General features: G+C 33.3%; 1 protein-coding gene across 1 annotated transcript; it reads left to right on the top strand.

Moving 5' to 3' along the window:
• Positions 1–6,484: 6,484 nt before the first annotated feature.
• On the top strand, positions 6,485–8,234 carry LOC131629671 (threonine synthase, chloroplastic-like). The gene has a single exon (XM_058900455.1). It carries the CDS (start codon positions 6,591–6,593, stop codon positions 8,112–8,114), a length of 1,524 nt encoding a protein of 507 aa, XP_058756438.1. The 5' UTR covers positions 6,485–6,590; the 3' UTR covers positions 8,115–8,234.
• The last annotated feature ends 4,453 nt before the right edge of the window (positions 8,235–12,687 follow it).

The following is a 12,687-nucleotide window of genomic DNA, read 5'->3' as shown; positions in this document are numbered from 1 at the left end:
AAAAGATATTAACACTTCACACACAATGCAACAACTTCATATGACGACGGAACAATTCCGACAATTCACCAAATCAACGGTCGATATCATTAGCAAAATAATCACCAAGATATCCACAACAATTCTTAAGGTATGATCACAATTCAATACCGATTAATTGGACACAATTCAATTACTTATCGATTATCCAACTCATTTGGTTACATACCATGATATCGTAATTTACCGATAAACCGAATAGTTAATCTAAGTTCAAGTTTATTCCAATTAAATAGGTTTAATGGACATTAATTCAATAATTAATTAATCGACCGATTAGTATCACAATTTCGACAAAATAACACCACCACGTTAATGTACTAATTAAACTTAGCTACCACGTCAATTTTCATCAAATTCCGGGCAACTAATTATACCTCCTAATTCGGCTATTTCGATCAAATGGGTCTGTTTTGCATTATAATTTCTAGTGACTAAACTTATATAATTCCAAAACGTGATTCTTTGATAAAATATTTTATTTAACTTGCTGACTAAACTTATATACCTTATGTATGCATAAAACAATGAACATGAACAGTAGCAATGTAGAAAAGACTCACTGAAAGGAAATGAAATGAATATGGACACATGCCCTTGCCGCCCGTCATGCCAAAGGACCAGCCGACCGTCAGCATCGTGTTCCAAGGATGCCGTCCGTTAGGCATCAAAGACACCCGTACCCTTTGTTTCTCATTTCCTCAGTTATTTCAAATACGCACATCAATTTGAAACAATAACAGCAACGAATTCAACATAGCAACTCAAAATCATTTATTCATGGTACAAATTCATAATTTCCAGCAACAATTAACACAACAAATGCAATAAATCTATACACCCAATTTCCCTCATACAATTGTTCATAAGCCCCATTATAGGAAGAGAACCCCACCCTTACCTTATCAATTGAAGCAACTCAATGGGTCACCGATTGCATTTTCGATTGGGCACCATAAATGGAAATCTTCAAGCTCATTCCTCTTCTCCAAGACTTGCCTCTTTCTCTTCAATCTTTGTTTTCTCCCAAAATGATAACACTACACTTCATATCTCTAAGACCCTAATTTTGTTATTTCAATTAGGCTTAGTTAACACTTCCTCTTCACAATCAATTTTAGGCCCAATAAGTCTAATAACTCCAATTAAATCAAAATATCACCTTTGTTATTATTCCAACAATATAATAAATTCCGACTTGTAAATAATAGTATTCTTAATATTATTCTTCGACCATCAGACTAAAATCCAACTTTTAACTTAATAAATTCAAATACGCTTCTTAAAATAACACAGACAATCCAAATTCGACCAATATATCATATTTCCGGTCTAATCTTAATTACTCAGAAAATTCTCAAAACTTCAAATATTATTCCAATACTGAAAATATCAAAACTCTTGATTAAATATCAATCAGCTATCCTGAACTAATACCGACTAAATCGTCTCAAAATACGAAAACTTCACTAAACACTCTGAACGTCTAGATTAAGCGAATAATCGAATTTCCTAGCGTTACAGATTTTGCCGTTGATCATCCACGACGATGCTGAGGAAGAAGACGACCTTGGCAAGAAGGGAACAGAAGCAGAAAAAATCAGATCTTGCAACAACAAAATTTGTAAGTAAAATCTACTAATACCATATCAAGTATACCAAGCTATCATGAACTATGAATTGAATGAATGCAAAAGAGAGAGAAGAAGAAGGTGATTCTTTCATTATTCCATTCTGTTACAAAATTGTTATCAGTTAGTTACCAATGAACTAACAGAAAACCTATTTATATCCAATAGGAAATAAGGAGTTATCCTCCAATACACCAATAGTTATGGTACACCTAATACACATAATAATTTGTTGTGTTGTTTTGATGAAAGAGCGGACGACGGAGAAGTGGAAAGGATGACACTGGTTGGAAGGGAAAAGAGCGGTACTGATTGGTTGGACAGTGGAATTGTTGAAGTGAGGTATGGAGTATAGAAGAAGCTTAAATATGAAATGACCAATAAAATTTATATAGAATATAAAGGAGACTAGTTTTCTAGTTTTTTAGAAGATGAAAAGATAAAGTATAACAAACTAATAATATTTAAATAATTTTTATAATTTATTAACGGATACGGATATCCGCGGGTATGGATAAAATTAAACCCATATCCATATCCATATTCATTAATAAATGGGTATTAAAATATCCATTTATTTTATCCGCGAATATCTTTTAAACTATTCTCGCCATACCCGTGACAGATTTTATCCGCGGATATCTGCGAGTATGGATATTTTTGTCATCCCTAATTGTGTTGATGATAAAAATAATAGAGTAGTTGTGTTGTTGAGTGTAATGAAACTCCATGATGAATATTCAAATTTAAGTGTTGTTGATGATGATAAAACTCCAATAATCTATGTATTTAACATGAACATGACAAGTTATTAAAACATAAATAAATGACCAAGTGGTTGATTGCCTTGTCATTTAAACTTAAAGATTTGTGTTTGAATCCTATTGTCGGTCATTTTGTTTTTAATTTAATGTTTAAATTTTGAATTGTTTAAAAAAGATGTTACTTCCTCCGTTCTAGAATAAGTGTCACATTTAGAAGAAAAAAATTGTCTTAAAATATTTGTCATTTTAGATTGTCAATGTACTCTCTAATAAAGACTCTTAATTTATTATTTTTTTACTTAACAATAATGCTAATTCGTATACACCAATAATTAATTCGGATAATTTATTAAAATCACTATTCTCTATCATTTATTACAGTTTTTTAATCGGTGTGAAATGGTCAATTGCGACAAATAATATGGACCGAAGAAGGAAAATAAAATCATCATACTAAATTATAATTCTACAACTCCCCCCGACAAATTTTCCCTCCAAAACCAATTTACCTATTAATTAATTATTAATTATAATAATATTAAATTAAAACTAGCAATAAAAATCCTATTAAATTAATAATATACTAAATATTAATCTACAGACTCCACTAACCCATTTCTCATATTGACTAAAACACTTAAATAATAATCAAAACACATTTTATTTAACTTTATAATAATTATTAACATAAAAATACTTCTACTAAATAAATGTTATTAAAATAATATTAACAATATGTATATCCTGATACTTCCACTAAATAAATATCAATAAAATTAACTATAGAAGTTTGATTACACTAACCCAAATACCCAACTTCCCAAATCCAAATCATTATGCTTGACTAAAAAACTTATATAATAATTAAAACATGTTGTATTTAGTTTTATAATAAAATTATTAACATAAAAAATATCATTACCTTGACATTACATTCTAAAAGACTTAAATCAACAAAATGTGGAACCTTACACTAATATTTAAAATAAATAATAGGCTTAATTACAATTTTGGTCCCCTATTATCCATTTTTTTGGATTTTGTTCCCCTATTTTAAAATCTGGAATTTTAGTCCTTTGTTTTAATTTTTTGAGGATTTTAGTCCCTCTGCAAATTCGAATGCAATTTTTAGTAAAATAGAACTCACATTGATGACATGTTCAACATAAATCTTAAATAAAAATAGTTTTTTTGAAAAAATCACTGCTGAACTAGCACTCACAAATTATCCATAAGAGCGTCATTTCATTTAAAATAGCCTTTGAATTTGCATGAGAACAAAATCTTTTAAAAAACTAAAATATAGGGACTAAAATTCTGGATTTTAAAATAGATGGACCAAAATCTAAAAAAATAGATAATAGAGGGACAAAAATTACAATTAAGCCTAAATAATAAATTAATTAAGTAATTAGCCTCACAGTTCTATTAATTATTTTAATTGATTCATTAACTAATTAACTTTAATTCAATTAACTAATATTAATTAAAAATTAAAAATGCTCATATAATAAACCCACTTGCCCATACTCACATTCCTACCATTCCCAACTCCCTCACCCACACTCACGTTTCTATTACCCCCAACCTACTCACCATTTACTTACTCTATTTTTCCATTAACCAACCTCCGCAATTTTATCTATAAAATCTCATCATTCTGACATAATTTTTTTAACTTTTATGGTAATAATATGCTAAGCTTTTTTGTTTTTTTTTCATTGCTCTTCTTTCTTCCTCCTCCTTTCATCTATTTTAAGTTATTTATTTGTTGTAATTTTGTTATCATAATTTTTTTTACATTGTTTTTTACAATTGCAGATAATATATAAAATATAAGATATCTAAAACTATTCATAGACACGATTTTTTTTTCTTCCTCCTCACTTTATCTATTTTAAATTATTTATTTTGTTATAAAATATTTATAAATGACTCTTATCATTCTTCTTAAATTGTAATATTTTTGTTTAAAAGAGATAGAATCAATGTTATTGGGATTTGACTTTTTATTTTTATTGTTTGCTAATTTTTTAATTATTTTTTAGTAATTAATTGTGAGAAAAGTTGTTATTTTTTTTTGTTTTTAATATGTTATTTAATAATTAATAATATTAAATTAATTAATAATAAAAATGTTTACAAAAAAAATATAATATGTGTTATAGAACTTCACTTTATTTAAAAAATAAGACATTAATTTATGTATTTTTATTAAATAAAAAAATCTAAAAAAATAAAGTAGGTCATATATTGCATCAACTACTAATTAAAATTTAACAATTTATATATTTTTATTCAATAAAAAAATCTAAAAAAATAAAGTAGGTCATATATTGCATCAACTACTAATTAAAATTTAACTCACTAACTAATTAATAACTATGGTTAAATCAAACCAATAAAAAACCAACCATTTACACTATGCTTGATTATGGAGAAAGTGGAAGGAAAGAAAGTAAGATGGAAAGTTTCTTGAAAGTAGCATCTTCTTTTGTTTGGTTGTCACAGATAAATGAAGGAAAAGATTAAAATTTATGGGTTCCACGTAAAATTATGCTTTCCATTCAATTTTAAAAAAAAAACATATGAAAAGCTTATTTACTGATGAAATATTTAAAATGTCCTTGCAAATGATTTATTAGATAGTTGTTTCTTTTTGTTAAATATATTTGACGCTGGATAATTAAACAATAGTAAACTATAATTTAAATAAAAAATTTAACTTTAAAAATAAATAAATAAATAAGTCGTCAATCACTTATCAATATAAGAAAATAAAAAATAAACAAGTATGTTATATTTAAATATTTACTTATTTAAATTTAAATTTATTTGAATACATATATGTATAGGGGTATTAATGTAAATTTCAAAATATATATATTTTTGTTTTATTTTTTAATTTTCTTTCCTTCTACTTTCACTTCTATCAAACAACTAAATAATCACCTCACTTTCTATTCACTTTCTTCTTATTTTCTTTCCTTTAACAATCTTTCCTCTCACTTTGTTTCCTTTTATTTTTTTTCTGATCAAACAAAGCATTAACCGTTAAAAAAAACCAACCATTGATACATAAATCCTCCACTAATCACTTATCATTATTTTTTTATTTTTTTATAGAATTAACAGTTCATATAGGGATGGCAATGGGCAGGGTTTGGGCAGGGTACTATAGTACCCGTCCCCATACCCACAATTTAAAAAAATCCCCGTACCCGAGCCCAAACCCGCGTGGGTATCAATATTCATGCCTGTACCCATACCTTATGGGTACCTCAATGCCCATATCCGTACCCGTTTACCCGTATTTATAGTAAAATTATACCGTTTAATTACAAAATATCATATAATTTAAGTCTTTTTAACAATATTAAAAAAATTATGTATGTTATTGTTGAGTTAAGAAACAAATAAACACTTTTATTAAAATGTGTAATGATTTAATAGCGATATATTTTTTAAAAAATTTAGAATCATCCATTTTTATATAATAATATATATGACATTATAGAAATATGCAGTGTGGGTATGGGGGGTTTGGTAGTAAGGTACCCGTACCCGCACCCATACCCGCATATTTTAATGGGTAATTACCCGTGCCCGTGCTCATACCCATTTTATGGGTATTTACCCTACCCGTTATGGGGTTTTTTGTGGGTACCCACTGGGGATGGGCCAAATTGCCATCCCTAAGTTCATAGCGCGGGTGTATATACAGTGGAAAGCATAATTAAAAGAGTTTAAAAATAGTGCACTGTCAATGTAAATCAATTTTACACATACAACCAATCAAAATGTTTTAATTTGCCATGTAATTACAGTTTTTTAAAATTAAAAATGGACTTTATTCTGATGCATATCTCTCATTAGTTGACCGTGTAAAAATACTTTACACTGTTAGTGCATTTCCTTTTTTCCTGATTAAAATAAGTGGAAAATAAAAACTTAATAAGTTAAAAAACCGCGTAACATCGAATATGAGAAACTAATAAGGTAATAAATTGGCGGGATTTGACTGCATCTATTTCGTGATTTCAACGTGCATAATTTCTTCCGTTACCGAATATTCTACCAGAAACGCATAAATACAAACACCACCCACCGTTCTTTCTTCCACCATAATAATAATCTTTTCATAAATAAATTCAAAATGGTCGTTTGTTCTCTTTTTCATCCTTCATTCTCCACCATAGTTCCCACCACCGTAAAACCCATCCACAAAAACAACCGTTCAGTCACCATCTCCGCCGCCAACAACAACTCCCCATCCCTCGATTCCCTCACCGATAACATCAAAGACAAAGCCCGCCGTCACCCCACCGCCACCAACAACTTCACCGCCAAATACGTCCCATTCGGCTCCAGTTTCGACTCCGATGAATCCTACTCGCTCGATGAAATCGTCTACCGTAGCAAATCCGGCGCTCTCCTCGACGTCCATCACGACATGGACGCACTATCGAAGTTCGATGGCGCGTACTGGCGCAACCTCTTCGACTCGCGCGTCGGGAAAACCACGTGGCCTTATGGTTCTGGTGTATGGAGCAAAAAAGAATGGGTTCTACCGGAGATTAACGCCGACGACATCGTTAGCGCTTTCGAAGGTAACTCTAACCTCTTCTGGGCTGAACGTTTTGGCAAACAGTTTGTAGGCATGAACGATCTTTGGGTTAAGCATTGTGGTATAAGCCATACCGGGAGTTTCAAGGATCTCGGAATGACCGTTCTCGTCAGTCAGGTGAATCGTCTCCGGAAAATGAATCGTCCCCTCGTCGGAGTCGGTTGTGCTTCCACCGGTGATACATCAGCTGCACTCTCAGCTTACTGTGCTGCTGCTGGTATCCCTTCCATTGTGTTCCTTCCGGCGAATAAAATCTCGACCGCGCAGTTGATTCAACCGGTTTCGAACGGTGCATTGGTTTTAAGCATTGATACTGATTTCGACGGTTGCATGAAGCTTATACGCGAGATAACTTCCGAATTGCCGATTTATTTGGCGAATTCGCTTAATAGCTTGAGAATTGAAGGACAGAAAACTGCTGCTATAGAGATTTTGCAGCAGTTTGATTGGCAGGTACCTGATTGGGTGATTGTGCCTGGTGGAAATTTGGGGAACATTTATGCATTTTACAAAGGCTTCAAAATGTGTAAAGATTTGGGGCTTGTTGATAAGATTCCGAGGCTTGTTTGTGCTCAAGCAGCGAATGCGAATCCGTTGTATTTGTATTATATAAATGGGTGGAAAGAATTTAAAGCGATTAAAGCTGAAACAACATTTGCTTCCGCTATTCAGATTGGTGACCCGGTTTCGATTGATAGAGCTGTTTATGCGTTGAAGAATTCGGACGGGATTGTTGAGGAAGCTACTGAGGAGGAATTGATGGATGCAATGGCGCTTGCTGATTCGACCGGGATGTTTATATGTCCTCATACTGGTGTGGCTTTGACGGCTTTGAATAAGCTTAGGAAATCTGGGGTTATAGGAGCTAGTGATAGGGTTGTGGTGGTTAGTACTGCGCATGGATTGAAATTTGCGGATAGTAAGATTGATTATCATTCTGGGAATATTGCTGGAATGGGTAGGTTGAAGAATCCACCTGTTAGTGTTAAGGCTGATTTTGGTTCTGTTATGGATGTGTTGAAGGATTTTCTGTTGAGTAAGACACCAAAGTAGTTGTAGTACGTACGAGGTTAGTTTGAAGTTGTTACTATACTGTCACTTTTTAGTTATACTACAGTGAGGTGCTGGTTGTTCATTATTATGGTTATGATTTTGATGACAAGTTTGTGTTTACTTTTTATGTACATTATTGTGGAATTTTACTTCTTTTTTTTTATATCACTTTTGTTATTTGAACACAAATAAAATAGCAGGTTGTTTTTTTTGAACAAAATAGCAGTTTGTTAGTTTAGCTAAAGTTATGGTTAATTGTGTTTCATTAATGGTTAATAATTTGCGTTAACTGCATATTTCCAGGGTGTTAACTATAATTTGTTGTAAAATTTAAATTCAAATTTTTGTGTTTAAATATCAATTAAAAATAATACAATACACATTACTTGCAGACAATGGAACTTTTTGAAGACTTTTTTAAAAGTCAATGTAAGAAAATACCACACCTAACTAACAAATTTTTGCAGCTGGCTGGCTTTACTTGTAAAAGAGATTTCTTTGATTCCACAAAAGTAGTATGTCATGAAATAAACGTGGAGTTATATTATAGCATAGAAATGTATGAAAGGGCCCTAGCCCACTTGGGCCCCTCTAGAAAATATTGAATTATACTTTGGTTTTTTGAAATTATTTTCTAATTTATAATTATATCTTTTTCTTTTCCGAACTAGAAATGGATGTAGTTGGTCAAATGATTGTCTTAAACCGATGGTCTTGATTATTGTTACAGTGATATGGGGCGGATCTGTATGGTTAACACTCCAACATTCAAGACAGTTCAAAATTTAAAATGAATATTGTGAAAATTGGGATAAAAATCATGTACTTTGTTTCATATGAATACATACTCTATACCTCCGACTGAGATGAATACATACTCTATACCTCCGACCGAGTGAAGTGAATTATAAGCGAATTAGGTCTTCGTTATATTGGTCTTTGACCAGCCCAGAACAATTGCCCCCAAAATTTTACTGGGAATTGAGTGAGTTGGGAAAGCCTTTAGTGGTTTCGTCGATCTCCAAGACATTGTCTGAGGTGAGCTAGAACCGAAATGTTTGGATTCAGTTTGAAAAGTAGTGGGAAATAGGCGCATAAATGTATTTCCATCATTGAAACGTTTTGTCGCCTTTTTTTGACACGTTTGTTGACGCAACAAGTTAGGGCATGGAGCAACTTATAGTGCATTTGAGTGCACTCAAGTTTGCATTTATCCCCTAGGAAGAATCTAGCTTTCGATTTCATAACTCCTTTCTTTAGTTGATCTGGATCGTCCAACAACTTCAGTTATAAATAAGAGGAGTTGCGCGTTTTGGAAACTTTTCTCCATCTTTGGCATTCGAGTTTTGTAGTGTTATATTTGTAAGGGTCTGTACAGGGCGATGACAATAAGCCGCAGCTAAAAGGCGACATTAATATGTCGCCCTCAGGGAGGTACACCTCACCCCCTCAAATAATTCATATCGCCCAATAATAATAATGGGAAACCTATGATAAGACGTTTCTAGGGCAGAGAGAAGTTGAGATTAGTAAATTACTCGCCTCTCCTTGGAAATAGGGATTTCTCGGTCCCTCATTTTACTAGGAAGGTGACAACTTTTCCCAAGAAAATCCTAGGCCTAAAAGGCCTATTCAAATACTTCCCCCTTGTGGAAAAAATGATAGATCTTAAGCCATACAAATCACACCCTATATATGCTTATACATAAGCACATCATTCATCTATAAAATCTCTCACCTCACGTGAGCAAGTACTTTAAATCACCATAAAATACCATCATACATGACTTCTCACCGCCGCGGAAAATCCCTAACCACTATACATCATAATATTCCTACTAAGGCCTCTGAGTATCCATGTCTTTCGCAGGGGCAACACTCAGCTGTACTTTTTGACCAATACATTGGCATCCACCATGTAGCTCTGGTAAAACTAGTTTGGGTCACACTTTTACTTTAACTTTTTCCATCCTCCCTCTGAAGATTCTATATTACTACACAAACACCATTGTCGGAGTTTCTATTAGATCCATGGTTTTATGATTAACATAAATTTTGCTAAAACATGGTTCATAACCAATGTTGAGCAAGATGTCATGACATCTTGACCAACTGGTACAACAAAGTCTGTTGTTACTATTTTGGACAGATATTTTGACAAATATTGTGACATGTTACACCACAATATCTTGCAGTACAACCGGTTTAAATCCTTGAACATTTGATTAAAAAATATGAGATTCTAGAAGATTATAGTACTCATACAAGTGCAACCAATCAAGGATATTTTAGGAATAATGCAGATTTGATTTGGTTTCATAAAAAGGATCTGGGAGAATTTTTAGGATACTTTGATTTAATTTGTTCCTGTTTTTGTGTGAAGATCTTGTATCTGATTTAAAACGAGATGATTAGATTTGATTCAATAGTCCAAAACTGCAAGAGTCTATAAATAAGAACTTTCTAAATCTAATAGAGCAAGCATTCACTACAACAAACCGTGGGTGTAAAATAAGGGTTTACGGTTTTGAGAGTACTTCAAGTTCTTTGTATTTTTGTATATGTCAGTCATGTATCTTTTGATACATTGAGGTAGATTGATTGTTCTCACTCATGAGATTTTAAGAAAAGAGTTGAGTATTGTTCTTAGTTGAAGCTTTTAAGCAAAACTAAGTATTGTTTATTGGAAGTGTAATCTTCTATTTTGTTTCTTGTCACTCGTTTGTGTCTGTTTTTATCACTAAGGTGATTGGTAGGAAGTGAGAGGGTGATCTCATATATAGAGGGTTCTAGGTAGAAGTCGCACAAGGTAGTGATTGGGCAACAAGTTATAAATTGGTATTCTCTCTGATAAGAGGGGAGACCCAAGATAAAGACTAGTTATTATAATGGTACCTAAATTTAGCCATTGAGGAGCTGACAAGATTCAAAATATTCTAGGTAGCTCATGTTCTCGGGGAAGAAAACACTCAAGTAGACATACTTTCCAGGTTTACAAGCACAAGGAAACCCACAATTGATCATTCTTTAATCCAGTAAACTAAGAAAATCCCAAGCATTGAGCCCCGAGGGGAGGTGATGTCATCCATAGACATTATTTACCTTCTTTGATGTCTTCAATTCAATAGTATATTAAGCAATGAATTCTTCCAACCGATCCATCTGAGGCTAGCTTGGTAAATATAAGGGCTAGTATATATACCATGGTGGGAGGGTTTTATCTAAAAGAGGACTATCCACCAATTTGTTGAAGTGCTTAGGGAAAGAAGAAGCGGCTTACACACTTTTAGAGGAGCATGAGTGAATACTCAGGCAACACCCCGAAGTTAGGGCATTGGTGAAGATGATTATAAAAGCATACTATTTCTAGCCAACCATGGTTCAATATGCCTAGTAATACATAAGAAAATGCAATCAGTTATAGTATCATAGGTATCTTCAATGCTCCCTCTACGGAATTGCACATTTTGATGTTACCCTAGCCTTTCCTCTGGTGGAAATTGGATATCCTAGGCTTGTTTGCACCAAAACCAGGGCAACTCAAATACTTGATCATAAGTGTGGATTACTTCACCAAATAGATTGAAGTAGAAGATTTGGTGCACATCACGATGATGGCGGAACCCATAAGATTCCTTTTCGATGCCAATAACTTTTGACTCAGCGAGTCCATAACGAGCCTTCGAAAATGCGCCTCTTGAGAAGGAGCGTTAGGAACCATTAACTCATCATGACCAGCCACCAATAAAGTCACGAGGGAAGCCGCTCGCAACAGCTGAAAAGCTGACTCCGCGAACAATGTAGATCTACCTATTTTGGAAAGTTTACACACATGGCAATAGTCTTTGACATACACACATTATTTCATCTCTAGCAGGGTTCCTTCCGACCATCCCGCATAAGGGGCAACGAGAGGGGATGATTCCCAACATTTTCCGATAAGTGAATAGGACGAGCAATCCCTGTTTGCTTTGACTTTTTAGTGGGACTTCTCTTGATAATTGCCTTAGTCCTTTCTAACCCCGGTCAAGGCTAGTATATCATGGTTCTTCTTGCATGACGTTTAGATGGTTGTTCATTAGGTATGTGTGCTCCCTTAGCAAGGGAAGGATCTCCAACCGCTCATACGGGCTCAATAGGATCGGCTAAGACAATGAGCTATATTTATCTCTCTTAATCCTATCAAAAAGAAGAGTAAGTGCGACACAAATCAACAAAGATTCAAATAGAATGGGGAAAGGACCAATACCAAATATATTTTTCCTCTCCTCAACAAATGTAGTACCGATAATATCACAACAGTGGAAATCATCATCATAAAATGAAAACAAGGCCGCCGTCATAGTTTTATTTGCATCAGTAAGCAAGACGTATGGGACATAATATGAGACAATTTCCTCAGTAAAGTGGTATAGGGACCAAATCTGCCTAACTCGGTTGGTACACTTGGTCGGCCCCGAAGAAGAAGATGGAGTAACACAAAATTTTGTATGAGCAACGGGAGAGATGAGGGTAGCTAATACATATTATGGCTTGAAGCTTTTCCAACTTTATATGTAAACACGAAAGATCT

This window comes from Vicia villosa, linkage group LG1 (genome assembly GCF_029867415.1).
Source record: "Vicia villosa cultivar HV-30 ecotype Madison, WI linkage group LG1, Vvil1.0, whole genome shotgun sequence".
NCBI lineage: Eukaryota > Viridiplantae > Streptophyta > Magnoliopsida > Fabales > Fabaceae > Vicia > Vicia villosa.
The sequence above is the reverse complement of the archived record's forward strand: the minus strand, read 5'-3'. Positions and strand labels throughout refer to the sequence as shown.

Coding starts and splice junctions, on each gene's coding strand:
- LOC131629671 (XM_058900455.1), top strand. CDS start 6,591: ATGGTCGTTTGTTCTCTTTTTCATCCTTCATTCTCCACCATAGTTCCC.